Below are 25,172 nucleotides of genomic sequence, written 5' to 3'. Positions count from 1 at the left end.
CACTACCAGACGCGGGAGCGCCGAGCTATTCACCAGCCGGCGTTCTGAGAGGGCTTCCCGCCTCGATGGGCCATCGACGCGCTCTGCCTTGCCTCTAGGCAAGCCTGTGCCGTGCTCGGCACAGGGAAGGGGCGGGAAGGGAGAGCTCCGCCCGGCGCGGAGCTGAGGGGCGCTGGGAGGTGATCGCGTTTCCCTGGGGAGCGGGGCGGTTGACGGGGCGGCGGCAGCCCCGGAACCCATCTGCGGCTCCACCGGCCTTCTGGGAGAGGGCGGGCCCTCGCTTAAGCGATTCCCATTTCTGCCGGTTCAGCCCGCGCGAGGCGCCTGGGGGGGCCTGTAACGGTTCTAACGGTCGGGGCGCGCGCGCGCTCTCGTGCGTGTGCGTGTGCGTGTGCGTGTGAGGGGGTGGTTATGAGATTCCTTCCCCGACACCTGAGGTGTTGAGCTTCCCTTGGGGCCGCCGGGCCGGTCAGGGCTGGCCTCGCCGCGATTGTGACCCGCCGGTGGCCGTGGGAAGGACGTTGGGTCCCGGGTGTCGGCGGGGGAAGCGGGTCTCTGGAGAGCGTTGCCTGCCACGGTGGCCGGGCTGAGGGCTGCCGGCCTTCGGTCCCGCTTTACATCCGCCTCTGGAAGCGGGAGGTTTCTTACAGAGCTGCTCAGTGATTTTCTTAAATCCCTTGGTTCAGACTATGGTAATGTGAAACGTTATTGTGGCAATAGTCAAGTCTCATGAAGCTGAATTGAGCTAATAGTTGCTTAAAAGTATGTTCGTTTGTTTTTTTCTCTTTAAAAGCAGGTTTGAAGTTTTCTAGATAGTCCTTGGTTTTTACAGCTTACCATAAAGACTCCAAATCTAGGGGAAAAACTAAATTGATCAAATTAATAAATTCTCCCATTTTGTAAGGTTTTCCACAGCTGAGATACTAATGTGCAAGGTGCTCCTGAGTAGGATAGGACACTAGAGGTGTAGCAGATTGTGGCTTACAGAACACCATTATATCCTGCCTCTACACCATCCCATGCAATATAAAAACTAGGTGGATATAAAATGTTGCTTACAGGAGCTAAGGCCAAAACAATATCAGGTGGTTCATCTGTCAGTAGGTACTGTGGAACTCCTTGCCAAAGGATCTAGAGGCAAAAGAATTTCAAAGAGACACTGGAGAAGGATTAGAGGAAAGATCTGTTAAGGTTAACCATTAGGAAAACCATGCTAGGTCAAAGGAATCCTCCAAACCATAAATAAGTGGAGGCAGAGAGCACTTGGCACAGGTATATGCCCTGCACACACATATTTTCCTGTGGCATTTGTTTTTCCCCGCTTTGGGTGACAGCAGACTAATTGGTCTGACCAACTGTGATTATTCTTATGAGCCTCCTAAATTTTCCTAGATACCCAGTAAGGGTGAGCCTCTCACTGGGAATCTTGTGTTTTAATATTTTTCTAAAAATGCAAGAACTTCAGTTTGTTGAGAGTTCTGTCTATCCCATTATTAATTTTTGGCCAAAGAAATTAGTCTGCTCTAAAGTTCTGGGCAGACAGAGCAATGGGAAACCAAGTTAGCCATAATCTTTTAGGGGGAAAAAAAGCATTATGAGATCTCTCACAAAAACAGTAGTCCTATATTTGAGATAGGAAGTAGGAAATCTCAAAAAATTGGAGGGGCTAATGGGTAGAAAAGACTTCTTTTGCCTTTAGGGCTTTGTATGACAAAAGAGGATGGTATCTGGTTTTTTGGTTGTTTGGGGCTTTTTTTTCCCCCCCATGATTTTAACAGAATGATTCTTCAGTTGCTACAATTTTAGAAGGAATTTCCATTTTACATGTGGCTTAATATCTTAGCTCCACCCACCTTCTCTATTCAGTAAAGAATAATGTGTCATGTTATGCACTTTGTCAAAGATAAAACTGGGCAAAAGCTCAGGATACCTTTGTCAGAACTCTTGACTTCAGATTTTTCTAGAAAGTACAGAAGCTTTTCCCCGAATCAGTGGTATTTTTGGGTTGGTCTTCCAATTCTGTTGTGCCTTTGATGTAAGACAAACGCATATCCTAAACTTTAGAGGATGAAAAAAAAAATCCAGTGACTCTAAATATGGTGTAGTTAACTGAGACCTTTTATTGTTGAATTGCTGAATTATGTTTATTCTAAACTTTTTTTCTTTTCTGTTTCTAATTTTAGCATTATCCAGGATGTCTTCACTAACAGAAAAGGACAGACCAGTTGTTCAGCTGTTACTGAACACTGGCACTTGCCCACGATGTATTTTGAGGTTTTGCTGCGTGGGATCACAGACACTTTATAGATGTCCATACAAGGTTTGTTCTTTGTATTCCTAATTAGAACATGTAAACATAGGAACACAGTGTTCTTTGCACTACCTCGAAGGAGAAGGCTGTTGTATTCTTAGGCTTTTGCCTGAGAGGAAAATGCTTTGCAAAATGAGTTATGAAAAATGACTGCTGCTACACTGTGCAATTTTGAGAGGTTACAAGAATCATAGAATATGACAATTGTTGTGGGTTAAATGTTAAGTTTGCCATGAAAGTTGCTATGTGTTCCCTGAAAGCACCAGAAAACAGGGCATGTTAGCTTCTGCACAGCATGGCTCTGTCACTTTTCAAGCAGACCAGCTATGACTGTTCCCTCTGTTCTTTTGCCTTTAATGTAGTAAGTAGTAAAGGGGTAGTGGGCAGTGCAGCTGATGCAGAGGAGGAACTGTCTATACTACAAAGTTTTTTGCCTCATCTTTCCTTCTTCTTTCAGTAGAATTGCTAGGGGGATGTAACGGAAGAACTGGAGAGCGCAGGTTAAGGATGAATCTTCCTTTTTCAGTCAGTCGAACATGCTGTTATTAGGCATCCTTTTTAGCTGACCTTAGTGCTGAAATTCAGCATTCTTCAAATTTTTCCTAGTTGTGCACAATCACTCCTCCCTTTGTCCTTGTATTTGATACTCCTCAACTTGGTTTTGGCTATTTGCTCTTCCTCCATATTGGTTCTTTGAGACCTCTCTCATTGTGTGGGCCAAACAAACATCTCCATTTACCTGGTCGAATCCCTTGTCTTTATGCTTGCATCTTCTGGTGTCTGTCTTGATTGTTTCACCTTTGTTCACGTTTAATCTCTCTGGAATTCATTTTTAACATCTTTCTTCCTTATCCTTTTCCATTTTCTTTCAATCATTTGAGAACTGTTCATTCTGTATGCCATTTTTTACTCGATCGCATCTCTACCTGATTTTCCTCTGAGCTGCAACAACAGAGTAAGTGCTGTCTTTGTACTGAACACCTTATAATAAATCTTCCTTTCTGAACTATGTCTTACCTCTGTCTCTTATCCTTCCTAAAATTCAGACACATGCAGGTGATTCTTCTCTCTCCTCATGAGCACATCCTTTAATTTTTGTAGGCTTCTCTCTTTATATGAAGTTCTTCCTCTATGTATTTAATTTCACCCTCACCTGTATCTGCTCTCATTTCCTTCTCATACTGTACTAGCCAACTGTCTTCCTAGTCATCTGGGCTAATGGAGTTGGAGGACTTAAATTCTAACATAATCTAAATGACAAAAAAGCAATAAACATCTATTTTCATTGAACAGCGATGGGACCAAAGATAAATGCATTTCTGCAAGTCAGGTCTGTAAAATGTTTTACACTCTTCTTGGATGATAAAGAAGTCTATTCAGGAAAATTCAGTTTTCCTGAATTACATTTTGAGAGGAATACAGCTTGGAGGGTTTTAATTGTGTACGTGTCTTTTGGTATAAATCAAGTTATTAATTACATACACCAAGGCTAAACCGGAATGGTTAGTACTACTTTTTAGAATTTGTAGATGTTTGTAAGTGCTTGTTACAGCATTGGAGAAAAGAGGAAACGACAACAACTATACATTTCCTCTGTTTGTGTTAGGATTTGATGAAGGATTTAAAAGAATTTCTGAAAAATAATCAAGAAAGAGAAGGTACTGTTTGTTTTGATGTAGCTGATCCGCCTTGTAAGAGAATCAGACTTGAACATGCAGAAGAAGGGCCTGATCTCAACCACAATGGAGCACTCCAGCAGATTCCTTCGGTTAATGATGGAAATACTGCAATGGAGAACTCGACTGTGAAGGTTTGCAATGTGTGTTTGGGAATCCTTCAGGAGTTCTGCGAGGCCGACTTTGTTAAAAAGGTAAATAACCAGTTCTTAATCTTTGTGTGTACTTTTATTGGAGTTTGTGTTTGTTGGGATTAAATCACAATGCAGTTAAACAACTGAGAGAAAGATACCGGAAAACAAACTGAAACATTTACCTATTCTGAATATTTGAAATGTAGATGGCGCCATTCAACTATGTACTGCTCACTGACAGTGTTGGCATACCTCCTGTGCAGCTGGGAAATAAAATTTGTCGGTGTGACCGTATTTTACCCAGGCCATGTCATAATGTAACTTCAAAAAAAAGAATATCAGTGCAGGTGCAATGGAATGAATGCTAGGAGCACATTTTCCTAAAACAAGGACTAACAGATATGTGCTGGCATGAGTTTAGGAGGTAATCTGATGTTCTGCTGCTTAGATTGCAAGGAAAACCTCACTGGAAGTGGTGACCTCTCTCACTTTTCTTATGTGAAGGGAAAATGAGGCATCAAATTCTGTGCTCTTCAGCTTAACTAAATGTTCCTAATACAGCATGATTCTGTCTTTACAATGTACTACTGTTTAGAAAGCCACAGAGGAAGAAAATATTTTGGTGATACAACAGATTGTAGGTAATGAAGAAAATATGAATTAGGAGAGAATATGGGCATAATGAGTGTTGCAAACATCATCTCTGAGCAATAAAATTGCTTACGTGACAAACTGAAATATCAGTGAGAAAAATCACACTTGCATTTGAGAAGTTTAACAGAGTTTTAATAGAAAAGAATTTGGTTTAATAGCATGACTATATCTAAAAATGAGACTAAACAGAAGGTGTAGTGTATAGTTTCTGTCGTTGCAGTGCGTGATGTTTCTTTTTTGTTTCCATTGGCAGAGTATATATATTTATGCAGAATCCACTTCTAAGACTTATTTCAGAGTTACTCTCTTAAGTAACGGAAAACAGCAACGGAAAATCTGACAGCATTTGTTATGGCACCACAAAACCTGATTATTTTATAAGGAAATTTCTGAGATGTTGATTTCACCTTAAAAGCTCAGAATTGGTCTTTAACATTTATTAAAGTCACTGACATTTTGGATAACTTCTCCATGTGTGTTTAAGCTTACTTCCAGTAAAGACATCTAGCCATCAGCTCTCACTAGCCTGCTTTAAAACGTTTGATCTGTGTTTGGTTTCTTACTTTATCCAGTGAGGAACATGATTTTTTACAATGAAGAATGATTGTGAATTAATACTGTGGGTACCTGTTTGTTCCTGTTTTATCCCAGGATCTTAAACATTTTTATTGTCACAGAATTGTATCACTGCTGTGAAGAAGGACATTCTGAGTCAGCTGTTCTAGCCTTTGGTCACTGCAGTGTAATTCATTGTGCTAAGATTTCGGTATACTATTGGTCTTAGCCTTAAAATGGCAAGTTAGGTTGTTTCATAGCAATAAGGATACAGTTTATTAGTAACCTCTTTTTTTAACAGAACAAAAAAGCTTATATTTCAATAAGTCGTTAGGGATTCCTCTGGTTTATATATTTGGCATCTATCGGAATGTGCATTAACATGGATTTACAGTGATTACACTAGCATAAAGAATATCCTAAAAAATTACCAACTTGCTTCCACTGCTATGGTTTAATATTAAAGTCCTTCTCTTACAGGTGTGCCAAAAGGTTAATTCCGCTGGTTACCAGTTCACTAGTTTTGTATTTTCTGTGTCGCTACCCCCACAGCTGTCTGTTAGGGAGGTAAGTGTTTACAGATATTTCTTCATAACTTAAATGCATATTAAAGAAAGTAACTGTGGAATGTACAAGCTGGAGGTGGTTTCATTTTTAATTGCCATTGTTTAAAAAACCAAAAACACATGCTAGAAGCAAAGTCTGCTCTCCCCTTCTTTGTTGGTATTAGTTTAATTAATAAAGTGTCTGAGTCATCCAGTTTTCAGTTAGCCCAGGAGTTACTTTATATCTGAAAATCTAAAAGGAGTTTCTTTAAACCCTTGGTGTATTGTTCCCTTTGGTACAGATGCCAGCTCTGCTTTGTGGATCTTCTCGGAGAAGGAACTGTACAGCTGGTGCCTTCCCTGAAATAAATGATAATTGGTAGTGCAGAATACAAATGAAGGAATTTGAAGATGAACTCTTTAACTGTTCAGCATTTAAAATGATGTGAAAATACCCATTTTAATAGTCACCTGTCTTGGGCATTGTTGAAGGTCTAGATTTGTAAAACTACAGTTTATAGGAGTTGTAAAACTACTGATTTTGTTGGCAATTTTAATCAAACTTAAATTGTTTGTATTTCAGTCATTTAATTACAGAATATAATGAGAACATGGAGAGATGTATAACCCTGGTAATTATTTGTTTTTAATTGAGGGAAAACACTAAGGATAATATAGCTTGATCAATAAAACACCAATTTTTGCTTAGTTCTGAGATGTTTTACGATATTTCCCTGCTTTCTGACAAAAAAAAAAGATGCAACAATACTATTCTAAAGGGCAACATGTAGATCTTTATGATAGATATCTGCTGGGGTAAGATGTAGTAGAAGCTTCAGTGAACATGGCAGAAAGAAGTGTGGGCCTTCTTGGATTTACATGTAAACCTATGGTGAGGTCTGTTCTCATCCCACACCGTTTGACTGTTAAATAATCTACTACGCTTCTAGTGTTCATTTGTACTGTTAGTTCTCACATGTCGGGCCAATGCCAGTGCAATAGCTGTGCTGTGCTAACGTATATGCTACTTCCAAGTCTTCTTGAATGTAAGATTCTCTAATAATTAAGCACAGTTGGTGTGCTTGCTTCAGCTGTCATGGTGTCTGGTAAAATAAAACCATAACAAATTGCTTTGTTCTTTCTGAATGGATGAACTTTCCATACTCCCATTTGATTTTATGGTCATCCAAAAAATGAGATATGTCAAAAAGCCACTTTCAGGCTAGGTGAGTATAAGAATGAATGCATGTGTGCCTGTGGTACTCTGTAAAACTCCAAATGTAGGTCAGACTCACTCTAGCTTTATGCCTGGTATAAGCTTAGGTGTTTAAAAGAAGAGGAGCCTGATTATTTTTAGGGTACTATTGATCATGTCTTTTCCGTTTCCAGCCTACCTTTGCAAGTCATTACTGAGACCTCCTTTACTCTATTCATTATAGCCTCAAAGAGCAAAAACAGAGTGATGCACAGAATCTTTTGGCTAAAGTCCCAACTGCAATTCCCACTTTACCAATTTCTTAATACGTTTCCGTTATGCATCTTCAGCTTGACAGCTGTAGTTTATCTAGCTTAAAAATAACTACTTTTTTTTTTTTTATAGCATAGCTATATAATGATGGAGGCGAGGAAATTAAAATTCGACACCACTGTTCTTCCTTGCCCTCCTTGTGGGTCTTTGCCAGAATGCCTCGGTAGAGGGTGTTATTGCATTGCAGTTCTAGCTCAGTGATGTTGTCACACTAACCTGAACAAGCAGGGCAAGGATTTCTGTCTGGGTTTGAGGCAGCCTTGGATGTAAATGGAAGCAAAAAAAATAATAGTTTGCTTCAGAGAGTTCCTCTTGCTGATTGAGGTATTGATGATACACTAAGACTGCATTGACTGGGAAAACTGACTGGGCAAATGCAGTTGGTAGAAACTCAGATTTATTACTTTATAGTAACTTTGTTTTCTAAGTGCAATAAGTTATTAGTTTGAAAAAAGGGATGAGGTGTCATTTTTTAACCTGTCCGTCTGCTTCATTCAAAGTATCTTGTCCTTATGTTCAAACAAACAAACAATACTACAGTGCTTGGTACAACCAGGGGAATAAAAGTTGTGGTGTGGGTCCAGAAATGAATAGGTGGAGTGAGATGAATGAGTAGGAAGCTCCAAAACCGGATCTGTTCTCTTTGGAAACAGTTTTGGTTCGTGTGGGAGCAGGTCTACATTAGGAAGTTCCCGCTGTCCCTTCTGTTCCCTCCCTTCACTCTTGCCAAATGCTAAGCCAGCTGTTTGTGTAGCTGTGCTCTAACGGAAGGGGTGAAAATGGGTGACGGTGGAGAAAGAAGCACTTTAAAATCATGGGGGTTTATTTACCACCCTCTCCATTTGTCGCTTCAAAAAATAATTGGTAAAAACAGTTCCTGTTTTACAGTTACAGAAAAGCAGCAAGTAATGCAATATGTCAAAATATCTCAAAATGCTTTGTGTTGAAAAGAGGTCTTTTGTTAAATTCTTTTTTTAATTCTTTGAATTGCACTGTACAAGAACATATGTAATTTTATCATAAAAGGACACTTCAATGACAGCCTCCCTCCCATTGACCTTTTGCATGACACACAGGTTTTCTCTGACTTCCTTTTAACAAAAAATCAGAAAGTGCCTTTTAATATTACCTTCAACTAATTTAATTATGACAGTTGTCATCCTTCCAAGTCTAAAATGTACGATAGGAGTTGAAGAAGAGTGGGATATAAAATTTACATTTGCATAGTATTTGTATCTGTAATGCAAAGAAGCTATCACCTCTTTCCACAAGTAGGATATTTGATTAAAATAAATCATAAATGCAGGAGTCCCAAGTTTATGTCAGACTGCTATGTTAGAATATGAAGTGAGTCATGCCCTTCAAAAGGGTGACTGTTAGCTATGTCTGTAATCTCAGTTGTGATCCATCATCCTGGTACTTGCTACAAGGACACTGATGCAAATAGCATCTGTAGTCATTACTCCCTCTAGGACCGTGTATACCTCATTGTGGAATTCCCCATCTCGAAGCTCTTTTCTAATACAGTGAAAAAATGCTGTGGCTGGGATTGCACATGGTATTTCAACTGTTGCCACTGTGATCCCTCAGATAGCATTAGAATAATATCCTGCAGCTTGTAATCAATATAGTGCCTGAGCTACTGTATTTCAGAAATGTATTTGCTGTTAAGCATTGCCCTGCAGGCTTGAGCTCTGTAATGAGCATTTTTCATTTTGAAACCACTTCACAAACATAAAGTAATTACGAAGTAGAGGGCTCTGATCCCCTGCTTCACAGACAGCTGGGAGAGAGTAGAGGGGTTTGGCTGCCTTGGTCGTTGAATGGGATTTGGAATTTGGGATCTTTTGGCTTCTGTGCTCACAGTACCCTAATCTATTGTTTCCCCTTAATTGAAGGGGAAAAGTAATTTCTTAAATTCTCTTTCAATTTTGAAGTCAAGAGAGAGGAGATGAAATTTGACCTGTGGTCTCATTTTAGCGTAGCTACTAACATCCAGAAGTTTTCTTTATTTTGTAATTGTACCCCTGTAAAACCGGAAAGGAGTGAGACTAGCCACCCGACTGAGTCCCAAAACTGCATGTGCTTTAAATCAAGGCATATGAGATTTTTTTTAATTGGTATTCATCAAACAGATTTCTAGACCACATTGTATGGTTGTCATATTCTCTAGTTCAGAATGACATTCAAGGAATTTCAACTGGAAACTATTTTTATGTATGATTTTATCTGGGTTATTATACAAACAAGATTACAATATACTTCATGGTGTTTTGTCTTACAGCAGTCTTACTCATACTCTCTACATATGCAGGATAATGAATCACAGTGAATTTGAATAAACAGTACTCCATCAATACAACTATGTTTATTTTGTTCAGTAGTGTGCTGTTTTGTGTATCGTGTATTAACAAAGTTTGTGTTCTCTCTCTGCCATTGCTCTTTCCCCTTAGTATTTCTAGCACTGTTTTTAGGCTTCCCTCATTCTTCTCAATGAACTAACAGAAGGATAAGAGACATTTTTTAAATTGAGTTCCTCTATTAGCATGTAAAAGAGATCTGTGATGTGGTTACTTCTGATATCAGTGAAAAGATGATGTGATCCTGGCTCTGCTCCTTTAAGTTTGATGCATGTTTTCAAGCCTCTTCATTAAAATTATTTCCTTGACAATAGACGGTAATTCTTTCGACAGAGTTTGGGGGAGTTTATTCTCAAAGCACCATATACGAAGAATGAAAGACAGGGAAGGGATTTAAAATTCTGAAGAACTTAAACCAGTGACGTTCATTGCTTTTGAGATGCCATCTTTTTTGGACATTGCATATGTATATATATGGTTGTATGACAAGCATATGGAGTCATCTTTCTCTGACACTTTATCAGTAGTCTGCAGATTGAAAATTACTAGTTTCGGTATTTTTTCATTATAGTTGTTTCAAGCTGTGCGATAAATAATTGTTAGTGAACTTGAGTGTTTGTATGAAAAGCTCCCTCTGATTTCTAGAATTATTTCTTCTGTTCCTCAGCTATCGCATATTCAGCCTAAGTCTCCTAAACTAAGTGATGTGCTTTAAATAAAGGGGCAGTCTTCAGGGAAGGGGTTCGTGATTACTGTAAGGCCAAGTGTGTCTTTTATTTCATGTTTATTATAATGGATGATAACAATTTTATTTTTTTTAACTTATATGTGAAATCAGTTTTCATATATCATCCATTTAGACACTCCCCCCTGCCCCCCCTCCTATTTCTCTGTATGGTGGGTAACTGTTGTCAGTTAACTGTTGACTTAGGCTGTCAGAGTCTTTTTCTAGTTACAGTGTTAATAGCAAGTTTCAAAGTGTGTTTAATACATCCTAATTTTTTTTAAAGCCAGATAGGACTTGAGGTGACTTGCAAAATGACATCTTACAAAGAAAAACAAACACCACTTCTGTCTTTCAGCTTCTAAAGCAAAAACTAAATTAAAATCCTAATACTTCCTTTTTGTCCTGAGTTTTTAAAACATTTTACCTTCTGCTAACAGTCTTTCAAATTGTTGGGCATTTTGACCCTTAATTTCATTTAAATTCTTTTTCTCTTTCTTCTTCCTGGGCATGGCTGGTGACCTATAGCGTGCTGCTTGGCTGCTGGTAAAACAGGAAATGGGGTGAGTAATTTCTTTTGGCAACCCTCATACCACTTCTGTTAGAGAGTTCTCCAGATTTAGAGAAAGGAGAGACACTCTTACTATAACTTTTTTCCAGCATAGTAGAAATGAGAAACCACTTATGCAGTGGCCCTGCTGAGACATGTATGTTAAGAGAAAATTTTAACCAAGTGATTAATGCTATATTTTCGAGGTCAAGATTGTTGTTTTCATATAAAGGTACTTCTGCTAACAGTTGTGGAATATGTAGACTCACTTCCTATGTCCTTGGCCAAGATTTTAACTTTGTACCTTCAAAACTAATCATAAGGAAATTCATAACTGGGATGTGCTGTCATTCTATTTGGGTTTTTTTTAAATTATTTTTTTATTATCCATAGCTTTTGCTCTATGTCTGACGAACTCTTTTTATATAGACACCATTTGTCTATATAAATGTTGAGCAGACAAGAAGTTGATTTTTTTAGTCTTGTTATGATCCTATTGTCCAGTTTACTTGACGATTATGAAGGATAAGATGGCAGCTGGTTTGGTTTTTGGTTTTTTTTTTTTTTTGTTTTTTTTTCTTTCTTTTTTTTACCTGGTTTGACCTTAATTTGTGTTTCTTATATCTTTTGCCTCATAGTGTGATTATAGCTAGGATGTGGCATTTCAGCTTGGAGTGCAGGCTTTCTGTCCAACTGGACAGCTCTGACTTAGCTTAATGGTCCTGAGAGGTTGCCATGATACCATCTGTAAGCCAAAATATTATTGTATGTAGAAGACATAATGAAATGTCAACCTTTTCAGGTTTAGTTTACGTTAACAAGGACTGAAAATTGCTAGTCAGATAATGGTGAAAAGTCAGTAGTGTAGCCTGATTCTTTGTCTGCTCCAGGATACTCCCATTTCTGGCCAAATATGAACATATTAGAGCCATTTTGAACAGATAAATTGTCTCTGTGGGCTAAAGGAAAGAAACCACTTGTCTCAAAGCTAGTTGAGGATTTTGAACTAGTCTTTGGTGGAAGCCATCTTGGCTGGAAGTAGCATTTCAAGATATTAATAGAAAGCTAGACTAAAAGCTGCTGAATTGCTTCCTACTTTGACACTAATTTAAAAGCAATTGTTTCATCAAATTGCTTGATCTCTCAAGATGAGACCCTGTAGGGCAAATATTGCCCACATAGCCTACCATTGGTGCCATTTGTATAGAAGGACACGTCCTTTGCTCTGTAAGTTCCAACTGAGTGGTTTGAAATCATATGCTGCTCACCTCACAGACCTCTGCTCCGTTTAATTTCCATAGGCAAAGACATAGGAGTCAAGGCCTGGTCTTGTACTTGCAGAGGTAGTTGAGCCTGACCCAGCAAGGTCAACTAAGGTTGTCATCTTGGCTTTTCCTTTTAGGAATTTGTGCCCACTGGAGTTCATGCTCTCCTTCTATGAAGGACTGGGTCACCCTTTTAACAATAAGTCTAATGTTCGGGGTGGATTGTTTTGTTTTGTTTTTAACAAAGGATTTTTGTGCATACCTCTTCCTCAGCTCTTCTCCAGGTAGACTCTGGAAAGACTTCTGTAACTTTTGATCAGCATGGAGCTATGGCATGCGTTCCCTCAGTGCATAATCTTTTACACAGGAAAAAAAGATTCTATTTTTAAATGTTAGTGAAAAAAACACTGGCAAATAGAAACAGGGCAAAACAAGATATTATTTAGGGTGGAAGCTGGACAGGAGGCTCCCTAGCAAGTAGCACAGCTGCACAAGCTGCCCTGCAGGATCCAGATACTCAGTTTACTTAGGCTGAACTAGGATCTTGTCTCCATCTGCGTGTACCTTCTGTCTTTCTTGTGTTAACATAAGTGCTTTTGTGACCCAGAGTGCTGATCATCTCACTGATCTGGCTGAAAAACAAAACTTTTTTTGGTGGATTAGGGTTTGCTATAAATGGGGTCGATGGACTGGTATTACTTACCAGGCTGTGTAGTGTCAGCATGCAACTGCTGGCAGGAATGCATGGCCAGAGGCAGGGTGGAGGCAACACAGTCCTAAATTGGCTTGAGCTGACTGTAGCTCAGGTAGCTACACCTTTAGCTACTCCCTGCCAAACCCTTATGTGTTCATTGGGAAGCATCTTACCTGGAATCCCGATCTGGCCTTAATGTTTCCTCAACACTTTGTTAATTCAATACAAAGATTCAGTGCCATTATAAGAGGTCTTGGAACAGCCTTTCATTCTTTCATGCCATGGTCTGTATGCTTTTGTCCATTTTTTATTCGTGCATTGTTTGTTTACCTGGGACTAGTTACTTATGTTTGTCTTGAAACGCTATATGTGATGTAACTATCTTTGACAGACTCCTGTGCAAGTTATTAATTCTTTGTGTATGTGATTCAGAAAACTGGGCCTTTCCTTGGCAAAGGATGACATTGTTCAGCTGAAAGAAGCTTATAAGTGGATTTTTCATCCCCAGTTGTCAGAAGAGTTGGGTGTTCCTGCTGATGGAAAGGTGTTGTATAAATAAGAACACACTTTTTTTCTCTCTGTCTGGGGTTTGTTTTTTTTTTTTTACATGTGTTTGTGCATGCATATATACATTTACACACTTACATATATGAGGGGCAAAAAAGAAAAAGATATACTTTTTTCCCTCATTAACCGATAAACAAGTTGCACTCTTCGTATATTGACTGTAGGGGAGAAGTTTTTTTAACCAGAGATCTCCAAGTCTCAATACTGAGGGACCAATCTTCATTTTTGTACACATAGATCATTGCATGTTATGGAACCATCGTAGTGGTTTGCTGTCTCTTGCTCTTGGGCTGCCAGTTTCGTTTTATCAATGATACTTTTTCAGTTTCCTCATTTTCTAGGATCTTTCATTTCCAGAGGCTAAGGAATGCTCATACATTCCTCTTTTGCTCTCCTGTTACTGCCAGCACCATTGCTGTTCTGTGAGATAAATTGTTTGGGTTGTTAGCGTGTTAAATTCTGTGGATAAAATATATTTCTGAAACATACTGAAAGAGGAAAGACTGGTCCTTGTTCACTTCAATGAATGCTAGAGGTAGGCATGTTGGAACCTGCAATACCTCTAAGTAGGCAACAGAAATGTTTTTTCAAATCCTTTTTTCAACTTTCAGATTCTGACTAACATTCTTAAAATGTTTCTGAAATGCATTGACTGAACATGACATTCAGATGTTGCCAGATAAATTGAGAAACACCATCATCTTGAATGTAAAATTTCTGCAAACATGGCTAAAATTCCCGCTGAGGACAAGGCAGCCTGCAGGTTTTACTTGTCATCAGCCATAGGACTGACCCCAGGACTAGACTCGCTTAGTCTGTAGGTTGGTTTGTTGGCTTCCATAATAATTACAGATTGTCTTTTCCCAGGGGTGCTAACTGAAAATATCCCTTTTATCTTAGTGAAGAAAGAAACGCTCAGTTACCCTGAAGATGATTCAAGAAGAAACAAACTTCTTACATACCAAGTTAGAAAAAGCTCTACAACAGGCATGAAGACACTCCAGACATCATTGTACCATAAAAGTTACTTGTCTAGTGCTCTTTATCTACAAGGCACTTGAATATTAGCCAATCTTTTCAATAGCCCTCTTGAGGTATTCTGGTATCTGAATAACAGAAGTAATGAGTGTTGTTTGCCCAAGGCCAAAGAGGGAATTGGGGGTAGAACTGAGATTACACTAGAGTTTCTGGTCTAGCTGTCAATCCACTAGGATGTGTTGCCTTTCTTTGCCCCAAGGCCATCCAGTCATTGCAAATGAAGCCCCTGACAAAATTTTACAGTGGTGACTACTACAGGGTTTTTATCTTTATCCCACGCTATGCCCTGCTCTCCCAGCAGGTTTGTCAAGTTTAGTGACCGTAATAGGCTTTGAGCATACCCAGTCTCTGACTCGGTTCCCCCTGTGCAAAATGGGGCCGGTATCTATGATGCGTAGGTCACTCACATTTTTGAAGTGCTCTCAGATTGTCTTTGGTTACTTCAGAAATGCAAATGCCTTTATGGCACACGTTTTTAATGTCTTTAGATGATTTGTAGAACAAACGGGTTACTTTCTCTTTTGTCTACCTCGTTACTGTTTTCCTAATATTACAATAAGGATACTTGAGAATATCCTCCCTGTTTGTTTAATAAAGTATTACCTTCCTTTTTTCTTTCTTTTTTTTTTTTTAATTTAGAGTTTGTTTGAAGTTAGCGTGGTCTTTGCTCACCCAGAAACAGAAGAAGAGTGCCATTTCCTGTAAGTTTTTATATAAATAACAAAAGATCTTTATCTAAATATTGTGCAACATTGTTGGTTTGGATTTGCTACAGATGAGAATATGCAGTGTTTATAAACTAGAATGGGGCCTGCATCTAAGCTTCCTCATATTCAGAGTTGCAGAGCTTAAAGTTACGCCATCTCTCTCTGATTAGTTCTGTGCTTTAAAGCCGATAAACAAAATAATCCAGAATTTTGATTTGAAATGGAAGGAGAACATTCATATAAGTTGTTCAATTTCAGCTCTTTTCAAAGTCACTACCCTCTTCAATGTAGCCATATTGTTTTAAAAAATAAATTCAAACCACGTAGTTGCAGGTGGGGGAATCTTCTGAGGCCATGCCTAGCTTTTCCTGCTCTTATAGGAGACATGGATGGGAGGGAAGGCTTTGAAGTGAGTTAATCCAACTTAGCTGTTGATGAAAACAAACAGAAGTTCCCTGGCCACTATACATAGTTTTTGGTGTGGCCCAGTAGAGCATTTGCTATACACAAAGAAGCAAAATATTTCTGTGAATTTAGCTACCATTGAATCTGATTTCTCAAAACCTAGCAGTAGTATATTCTGGATAATTATGTTCACTCTTCCTGTTTGCTGATGCTTCCTGGAAAACTTAGGTTTCACTCAGTTTCATTACTTGCCCTCCTACTGCAAGTTAAATCTTAGCATAGAAAGAGGTTGGGCATAGAATTTCTGATTTCCCGGTTGCATAGTGACTTCATCTCTTGAGGCTAGAGATTTCCTTCACAGCCTTTATATATTACCCTGATTTTACCCCTTCTGGCAATTTGTGGTCTTTGATTGCCTAAGCTGCCACCTTCTTGGTTTTCAACAGCTGCATCCTTCATTTGTCTTGGGGTGGGTTGTGAGGGAATGCATGCTTGGTGACAGACTGGGTATTAGGAAGAACTGATTACCAGTATTTGCTGAACATCTTTCCTTTCCAGCTTCTTCAAGACTGGGCAAAAGGGTGAGAAAGTAGTAGGGCCAAGCTCCAATTCTAGATAATGTTATCTGCAATCAACTCAAAAAACCTCAAAAGTTTCTGGATCCTGCACTCTTTCTTTCTTATTTATTTAATTTTACTTGATCAGTTCTTGTTTTCTGTAGTGCTCTTCCTTCCTCTGAAACCTCTCAGCTCTTATTTGCAGCTCATCCTTCCATCCTTTTTGTGACGTTTCAAAAATATTGATGTTGAACGTGTTACAGTGCTAATGTTAGCACTCCAAGCAGAATAGTTGTAGAGGTGAAAGCTGTAAAGAAGTTCCATTCCACAGTCCATCTCCTCAGGTTTATTCCATGTGACCTGACAATATCTCTTTATTTGCCTTCTCTTTGTAGCATACTTAAACAGCAATTAAGGTTTTAGACATTTTTCTGAAGTCACAGCATATTACCTAATTTAATTACATAGTAGTTTCTCAGGCGCAAAGCATTCTGCATATGTGAATGGCTGGCTCTGGACATATTCTGAGGCAACGGTTTGATTTCAGTGTAAACACGGTAAATTTGGCAATTGTCACAGCTTTAGTAATGACAGTCATGCTTTTTGTGGAAGCAGAGCAGGACCTTGTCTCAACTTGAAGGAGTCTTCCAGGTATGCTTTTGGGTGGGATTTCCAAGTATGGCATCTAGAATTTCTCATCTCTCAAGCTGCTCTTACACAATTATCTGTAGGTAGATGTACTAAAATGAAGCTTGGTTTGACACAGAAGATTGAATTGACACTTGTTACTTTATACTTGGAGATTTATGTTTAAACGCAAGGTGATATTTAAATTCTGGAAGAGAGAATTTGTGTTTTGTGTTACAAACTGGCCAGGCAAGTTGCTTTTATAGAAACAGCAGAAGGTCAGATCTGCTTCCTTAGAATCTAAAGTAGTTATAGAGGTGTTGAAAAGCACCAGCAAGAAATGATAAATTGAGTTGTAGGCTAGAAATAATCTCTAACTGCATACATAGAAATCCACTAATAGGAACAGCAACTTCCTCTACGGTACTCAGAAAAAGTGTTTCACTGACTTAGCTTTCACTTTCGTGAAACAACCAAGAGTTTCCTTTTGAAGAGGCAAAGCACAAATGGTATCGAACACCTGGGGTTACTTTTTATGTAGTAAATTGGATTTTCCTATCCAGAAGCAGCGATTTGAATCTCTAGTTTACAGTGTACATTGTCTAAGAACAGCAAGTGTAGATTTCAAGACGTCAGCAAACTTTGTACAGAACTTACACGTTAATCATTACCTTTATTGAGAAGGATTGGAAAGGACTGAAAGCTAAACTTCTTGTGTGCTTTTCCATCCCATCTCAAAGCTGAGACACATTTGTGTTGGTCAGAGCAGAAGAGGCTTACACAGCTTTATCCATGATTTCTCTCTAGATCAAGCAATGCACACCTGCCATTTGTGGCTTGGGATAAAGTTAATTTTAAAATCTGCTCTGTGCTAAGCTGTGGAGTGAGATATTGGGCATGTTGGTACAAAGGCCATGTACATGCCATGCTTATATGTCTGTCTGTCTATTTCTTTTTCTGTAAGAGTAGCCGCTAATTTTTGTTTCTGTATTTAGAGCCACAGCCTGTCCAGACTGTTTCAAACCAGCGAAAAACAAACAGGTAGGATCTCAGCATTGTTGTATTTATCTTCTGACATTCAGATTTTCTCAGCAGTAGCTGCAATGAATAATTTATCTGGGTATTCAGTCAATGTTTAATGTCTGGTTTCCCTTCATCAAAAATCTCTCCAGTTTTCAGTTGTCTGAAAATAAAGTTGTCTCCTTTATTCAGTTAACATTTTTCTGCTTAGGAAAATGAAGCACTTAGTGTCTTTCTTTAGGTTGTTCATTTCCAGACTGTCTAAAGGCTATAATTTCAGGAACGTTCTCTGTAAATACCTCCCTTAAGATCTAGGAATTAGATTGTCATGTGTTAAAAGTAGCTTAAAAGATGATCCTCAAGCTCTCTGTGGGTGAAACAGTTCAGATAAGTCACATTGTGAAGATGAGGCTCCACAGCTGAAAGAGAATTATCACACTGCAGTTTTCATGTCCTCTGATCTGAATGAAAGACACAATACTTGCAGGATGGTTTTATCCTGTCTGCCTCTGGAGGGGGGGAAGGAAAGAAAAGGGACCTTGCCACTTGTTGCAGGCCCTGAGCACGCACACAATCATTGACAGAAAAGAGGACATATAAGAATAATAAAAAAAAACAGTTGGAGAGAAACTGATATAAGTAGGACAGTGGATGTGATCAGGAGAATAAGTAACTTCTATCAGAAGCCTATGCAAGGCCTTTTATTCTTTCTTTTTTACCGACATTTGGCTGAGGCAGTCTGACCCAGGAATTCTGCCTACTCTACTCCACCTGACCAATAAATGCAAGTCTTTTTTTAGAAGGATTGTATTGTTATAACTCACCGCTTGCTGCATTGCTTTCCTTTAAAAGGGGGGAAATCCCCCATAAGGAGTTAAACCAGCAGGGCCTGGCTGTTAAAATCATATAGGCAACAAGATGTAGGGGAATCTAAAGGAAAAAATACCAACTCTGAAGAGTCATCAGAGGTTTATCCTGACCAAAAAGCTGTGCTTGAAGCTAGCTTCAAGGGCTGTGTTAATCAGAGAAGCAGTATAAGAATGGGGTTCTGAGTGAAAATTTCTGTGTCATCTGCTGTAGATACTTACTTAAATCTGATGCTAGTTTAAGGGTTTTCCACCTCATCTGTTCAGTGAGGAAAGGAAGTGCTAGTATCTCTAGTTCATGCTTAGAAAGAGCAGCTTTCCTGAAGGCATCCAGGAGCTCTGTGTTAGAGCAAATTGTCCCAACATGTGATCTGGTATTTTTCACTGTTTTTTTTCCTAAATCTCCAATCCAGTTTGCAAAAAAGACATAATTAAACTGGAAATTCAGCAGATGGCCACCAAGACAGTCAAGGGGTTGGAGCATATGCCCTGGGAAGAGAGGCTGAGGAACCTGGGCTTTTGTTGAGCCTGGTGAAGAGAAGTCTTTGTGGAGGACACAACTGAATCTCCCCCTAGTACCAGCAGAAAGGTTACTGAGAGCAGGGAGCCAGGCAGTTCATCACAGTGCATGGTGAAAGGGTGAGAGACAGTGGACATAAGCTGAAATGAGAGGTTCAGAGTAGATTTTTACCATGAGGACAGTCAGACAGTGGAGCAGGCTATGCAGAGAGGGTGTGCAGGCTCCATCCTTGGAGGATTTCAAGACCTGACTGGAGAAAACCCTGGACAACATGGTTTGATGTCTTAGCTGACCATGCTTTGATTAGGATGTTCATTTGGAGACCTTCTACTGTCCACAGTCTTCCTAAAGTAGGATCCCATCTCACCTGTTAAAACACTTGTTTCTCCTGTTCTAGGAACCTAAATTCTGTGTTTTCTGCCTTAGCCCCACTGGAGTTATCAAGAGCAGTACCTGGCTATGCATGGAGGATAGCAGTCGTGGCTCCTGCCACTATTGTACTATTATTACTACTTTGACTCTCGGTTCACCCTGGTGAATTGATGTAGCTCGGGGCACTGAAGTTTCTTGCCTTCCTCAGTTTGGGAACTGCCAAGCCCTACCATTCAGAGCCCTTCTGAGCGTGAATGAACTTTTGAACTTTATAGACTGATAACTGCTCAGTAGTATTATTTTCAGAAGAACTAGCTGCCTACTGTCACTGAGATAAAAGCTGAGGCTTAGGTATACTTAATTCTTGAAAATTGGGAAGCTGGTTTAGGTTTCTGTTCATTGATTCTGTTTTTAATCTATTTTGCAAATTTAGACCTGAGCTCCCAAGCACTACTTTTTTTGTTGTTGCTTTTGCACACTTTCATATATCATCTGAAATAAGATAGTTTCCAAAGATATGCTTAGCATTTCTTTCAGCTAACCAAAGGGCAGACTTAGCAATTGAATACTCCAAGGAGCTGGACTAGGTTTATTTGGAAGTGTGACAGTAACTCGAGACCTGCTGGAAGTCAGTGGCACTTGTTTTTTTTTTCTGTGTAAAAACAGAGTGAGGAAACATACTACTGTTCGTACGTGTCTTCTAGAAAGAAAGGGGCAAGTCTTAGTTCTATGACTAAATAACTGTTATGTTCCAGTCTGTCAACTCTATTAGTTGTATTGCTTTCATATTGTGAGTAAAGTTACCTGAACAGAATTTGGCAAAATTACCTATTGCTCTTTGTTGCCCTATTAAAGATGGGGTTAAGATCACAGTGAGTTCTTGCTGATATAGAGTTGCTTTGAGGTGTAAGACAACACAAAACACAAGTGAAAAAACTATGTTGTGAGAAGCGTACGGTGTGTATGTTATAGGGGTTTTTTTAATTCCTTAGGCATATCCTTTCTTAGCTTCTCTTAGTTCTTGACTCATTTTTTTTATTTCACTCTGCAGTCTGTTTTCACTAGAATGGCAGTTATAAAAGCTCTAGAGAAGATAAAAGAAGAGGATTTTCTCAAGTAAGTATATACTGAAACTAGTTCTTAGTATTGTGCTTTTGTATAGAATTAGGATGGAGAGGAAAATATTAGGTGGGTGAGTAGCGGTTGTTTAAATTCTGCTAGTTTACTGGTTAAAATGTGTTGCGTTTTCCATTCTTCTGGTAATAAAATGTCATTCCAGATCTTTTATTTAAGGAGCAATATTAAAATGCTTGAATTAAGCCACACACAAATGATGGTCTTTTTTCCCATTTGTAAAAGTGCTGCATTGGTTGATTTTCTCAGGAGCTGCACAGAGGAGAAACTGGATTCAGGGAGCTGCAGTTCTGCTCTGTGCTTTTGGCAGTACATCACTGCAGATCTCTGGGCTTGCATGGGATTTGGAATGGTTAGAAGTGAAAACAGTTTGTTACAGTATTGCCAATCATTTCCATTCAAAAATCTCAATCAACATCCCCAAAACCCCAGAAGAGATTTAGAAATCATAGAACTTCCTCCTGTATTTTGAACCTCAGAGTTTGTAAGGCAAGCTTCTCTTTACAAGCAAGACTTTTTTCCATATTTCCAAAATGTTGAGTTGAATTTTAGGAAAACACCAAGTGCTGCAATATGGTAAAAATCACAAGCACTGGGAAGACATCAATAGCCACCTTCTCTGTAGTTCACTGTGCTTAATTGCCCTAAGTCTTTCAAGCTCTTTTCTTTGATTACCAGCAAAGATTTAGCAGTAGATCCTGAAGATACTTTTCATTCAGTATTTAGTTTCATTATTGCTCTAGCTGTAGTATGGTGCATCTTATTAGCACGCTTTGGAGTGTCATACATTGATAATGTTCGATGACAGACTGAAAAAAGTATTTGCAATGCAGAATGCAATGTTGTTGATTTGCTTAATGTTTATCCATTTCTTGGTGTTCCAGCTTTTAATGTGAATATTGAGTTTATACTGTAGCTGTGTTTTGTGTGACTGAAACAATCGTCTTTCAAGCCATTATTGGTATGGTGATGCTCCAGCATGCTCTGGTATTACTAGTGTTTTTTAATCTTTTTTTTATACAGGTATTTTCCATGTCCCCCAAGTTCACCAAAGAACCTCTGTGTTGCTCTGGAAATTCAGTGCAATAATGGTGCACTTTTTGTGGCTGGTAAAATGATCTATTTATTTGCTGCTGTGTTGTCTTAAACATTACTTTATCATACTGCTGCGAGACCTAGGAGATTCTTGCTATTTGTTGATTCCTGCAATTAAGTATAAGCAAAGAAACAAATCTGGCTGTATATAAGAGTGGACTTTGTTTGAAAGGGGAAGAAACTGTACTTGACTTTTCTGAAGACGTGATTTTTGTCAAAAGTTAGAAATTACAAATTAACGTGCTAAAATCAAAACTTTGCCTGCTCTTTCATTGTGAATTTAAACTTGGAGACTGTGTGGTGGAATGTGGTTGAAGGGGAGTGGGAGCTGCAGAGAGCTGTGTCGGGGCCAAGGTTGGGTTCCCGTGTTAGAAGCTGCAGGAGGGGAGCATGTCACTTCTACTGCTCCCAGCATGCACACACCTCCCTTCTGGATATTTGAGAAGATTCTGCTTTTATTTGCTATTGGTTTTGGGTTTTTTTGAGAGGTAGAAGAGTTCTCTCTTCTAGAGACAGCACAGGATAATATGGAGATTTAAAATTACTTTCTTTGTGCCCTTGCTTATTAAGGGGGTTTATCCAGAACCAGTTTATGAAATGAAGAATTTTGCCCTGTTGTCAAAGCTTGGTCTCTCCTTTGGAAAACCTTTATCCCTGCAAATCCTGCAGGTGTAATATGTGCCCTCATAATAAGCACAAGGTTTGGGAAAGGCCCTTCTGCGCCAAATAAGCTCCCAGCAGTGCTGTTCACTTGCTTGGATTTTGATCTGGATTCAGAGGTTTTCACCATCTGGATTTACCTGCATATTGTTCCATCCAAAACTGCCAATCTTAATGGGATTTAATAAAGATTAAATTCTAGAAAGCTTAGCTCTTGCAAGTTCCCCCCTCCAAACCGAGAGATAGCATCTGAAATAATTGGGTGAGACATATAATGCAACAGCTTTCGATGTCCCTGAGTTGAGACGATTCAACTTTTCTGTCACCTGCCTGCAGGAGTTATCTACCCTTCCCCTAGTCCTGTGTATAAACAACCACTTATTTAAATATATGCAACAGATTATTTTTTAAAACCCTGCAATTTTAATCCAATGTACTATGTTTAAAAGGATGGTACGAATCTTGACTAAAGGAAAATGTTAAAAGAGAAAATGCAAAAGTGATCACTCTCATGGCAGGCTGGTTAGTATTCTAAACATACCTGTTTCTTATTTTTAATTCCTGATTAGACAGTTAGATGTACCTTTTCATTAATCCAAGACATACAGTGTCTTTTAGCCTTTTCCAAAAACACTGGGTTTTTTTCAGTTGCTTTGTTGGATGGTTTTAGCGGAATTCATCTGTACAGAGAAAGAGACAGAGGGTCAGCTTTCTGCATGTGATTTAACACTGGTTTTGCAATTTATGGTTTAAAGCTTGTTCCAAACAAAACGCAAAAAACCCTGGCAGGATGACATCTTTAATTTTTGAATAAATAAATCCAGAATAGAAGAATTTATTGAGTACAGTGCAGCTATTGTGTTATTATAGCAGTTTAAATGAGATGGGATCTTAATTTGTAAGCACAGTTTCAGAGCTGGTATTGCCCTCTTGACCTTATCTTTGGCATTCGCCGAACAATTCCCCCCCAACTTATTTTAAAGGTTCAGGAGAAGCTGTCAAACCAAGAAACACCTTCTGTTTTTTTTTAACCCACTCTTGTTCAGATCAAAAGCTAAAACAATTAGAATGGGGAGTTGAGAGAAAAAAATCATTTTCCTTTTTCCACTTTACGGAAAGAGAATTTAGCAGTGTGAAGCTGACTTCTGAATGATTAGTCATAGTACTTTCATTATTTGCCCCAGTGAACGGTATTAGTCAGTTTCCCCATTTGTTTGTGTGAGTTTTTCTGCAGATCAAAATGCAAGAAGGAAACATTGTTAGAAATAGGAAAATATGATAACTGAAAACCAAAAATTTGAGATGGCAGAGGTATAGTATAATATACATAGCTACTTTGAACTCCTTTTTATTTTCTATATGCAAGGTTTCAGACTGAAACTTGTTTGTGCAGGGGGGTAACTTATTATTTATGAATGAGTTCCTTGTTTTGTGCATATTTTCACTTATAAAACCTGTCAATAAGAAAGCTCATCGTGGTCACCTGTGTCAGACTTGTTCTTTGTTTATAGCAGTCGTGTCATGGGAGACAGCATGCTAGTGTGACATAACACGAGACTATGACTGGAATCAGTCAGAGGATGGCAATCTCTTTACATGGCAACTTTTCAAGGTTCTCAAAATTTGTACTAGTTCATTACTGAGACATTTTGCTCACACGGTTTTCCTTGTAATGAGCCAAAGCATTTAAGTTTGGGTTTCTTTTGTTAAATGTTCAGACAATGGCAGAACTTGGATTGAAACCTGAACTAATTGATACAAGGGGGTGTGGGAGCTTCTTCACTTGTGACACGTATACACTGGTGGACAGGCATATGTATAGCCCTTCTCTGGTATATGGGAGGCTGGTTAAAGACCACGGTTTAAAAAAAAAAAAGAAAGAAAATATTCCATTTGGGATGAAGTTGTGTCAAACTAGGCACTTGAACCTCTGGGTTTTCATTCCCAGTCATGTCAGGCTATATAATTTTGTTTCTATGGGTATACCTGAAGCAACTGGCTCTCCAAGTCTACCTTTAAGCTGGCCATCTCGGATACTGAAACTCTCATAGGTGCAGCAACACACATTTCATACTGTTGCTGTAACGCTCTTGCCATAAAACAAGTTTAAGCCTGTAAATTTATTTTCACAAAGTTCTGATGAAAGTTAAATGTGTTGTGCTGTGCAGTACTGGAGCTTTTGTCCATTGCTTTAGCATGATTATGGGTAACGTAGTTGTTTTTTACAGGAAGATACAACAAATATTCAAGGAATTTACCTCAGACTCCCTGGATTATTGATGGGGAGCGGAAGCTGGAATCTTCAGTGGAAGAACTGATTTCAGAGCATCTAATTGCAGAATTCAAAGCAGATAGTAAGTATCTAGGAGATCTTTTACCACAGGTATTTTTCATCATTACTAGAATATTTTTTTGTAGTAGCTACTAACAGAAGAATGTAATAGAAAAAATTGTGTTTCTTTATCCCTCTAATCTTTCCAAGTCCAAACCTGTAAACTTTTTTTAGCTATGATCTGTGAGAAATTAGATGACTGCTTTGTTTTATCCAGTGTCTTTTATCCTTCTAAAATATTTCCTCAGTTGATCTGATGATGCAAATATCATGGTT

The 25,172-nt window shown here is 38.8% G+C and overlaps 1 protein-coding gene across 5 annotated transcripts in view; it reads left to right on the top strand.

The window, feature by feature from the left end:
* The first annotated feature begins 112 nt into the window (after positions 1-112).
* PUS10 (pseudouridine synthase 10) overlaps positions 113-25,172 on the top strand; it is a 42,702-nt gene continuing 17,642 nt past the window's right edge. For 2 of the 5 annotated variants that reach the window (XM_075088168.1, XM_075088166.1), the window contains exons 1-11: positions 145-692; positions 2,184-2,320; positions 3,918-4,181; positions 5,811-5,897; positions 11,016-11,050; positions 13,429-13,540; positions 15,241-15,302; positions 17,893-17,938; positions 20,727-20,791; positions 21,833-21,918; positions 24,793-24,918. In XM_075088168.1, the coding sequence (XP_074944269.1) occupies positions 2,195-2,320; positions 3,918-4,181; positions 5,811-5,897; positions 11,016-11,050; positions 13,429-13,540; positions 15,241-15,302; positions 17,893-17,938; positions 20,727-20,791; positions 21,833-21,918; positions 24,793-24,918 (1,009 nt within the window). In that variant the 5' untranslated portion in view covers positions 145-692; positions 2,184-2,194. Of the gene's footprint in view, positions 693-2,183; positions 2,321-3,917; positions 4,182-5,810; positions 5,898-11,015; positions 11,051-13,428; positions 13,541-15,240; positions 15,303-17,892; positions 17,939-20,726; positions 20,792-21,832; positions 21,919-24,792; positions 24,919-25,172 lie in introns of all 5 variants that reach the window. The other 3 variants (XM_075088167.1, XM_075088169.1, XM_075088171.1) reach the window with 3 other exon arrangements.

The sequence above is a fragment of the Phalacrocorax aristotelis genome, chromosome 3 (assembly GCF_949628215.1).
Source record: "Phalacrocorax aristotelis chromosome 3, bGulAri2.1, whole genome shotgun sequence".
NCBI classification, from domain to species: domain Eukaryota; kingdom Metazoa; phylum Chordata; class Aves; order Suliformes; family Phalacrocoracidae; genus Phalacrocorax; species Phalacrocorax aristotelis.
The sequence above is the reverse complement of the archived record's forward strand: the minus strand, read 5'-3'. Positions and strand labels throughout refer to the sequence as shown.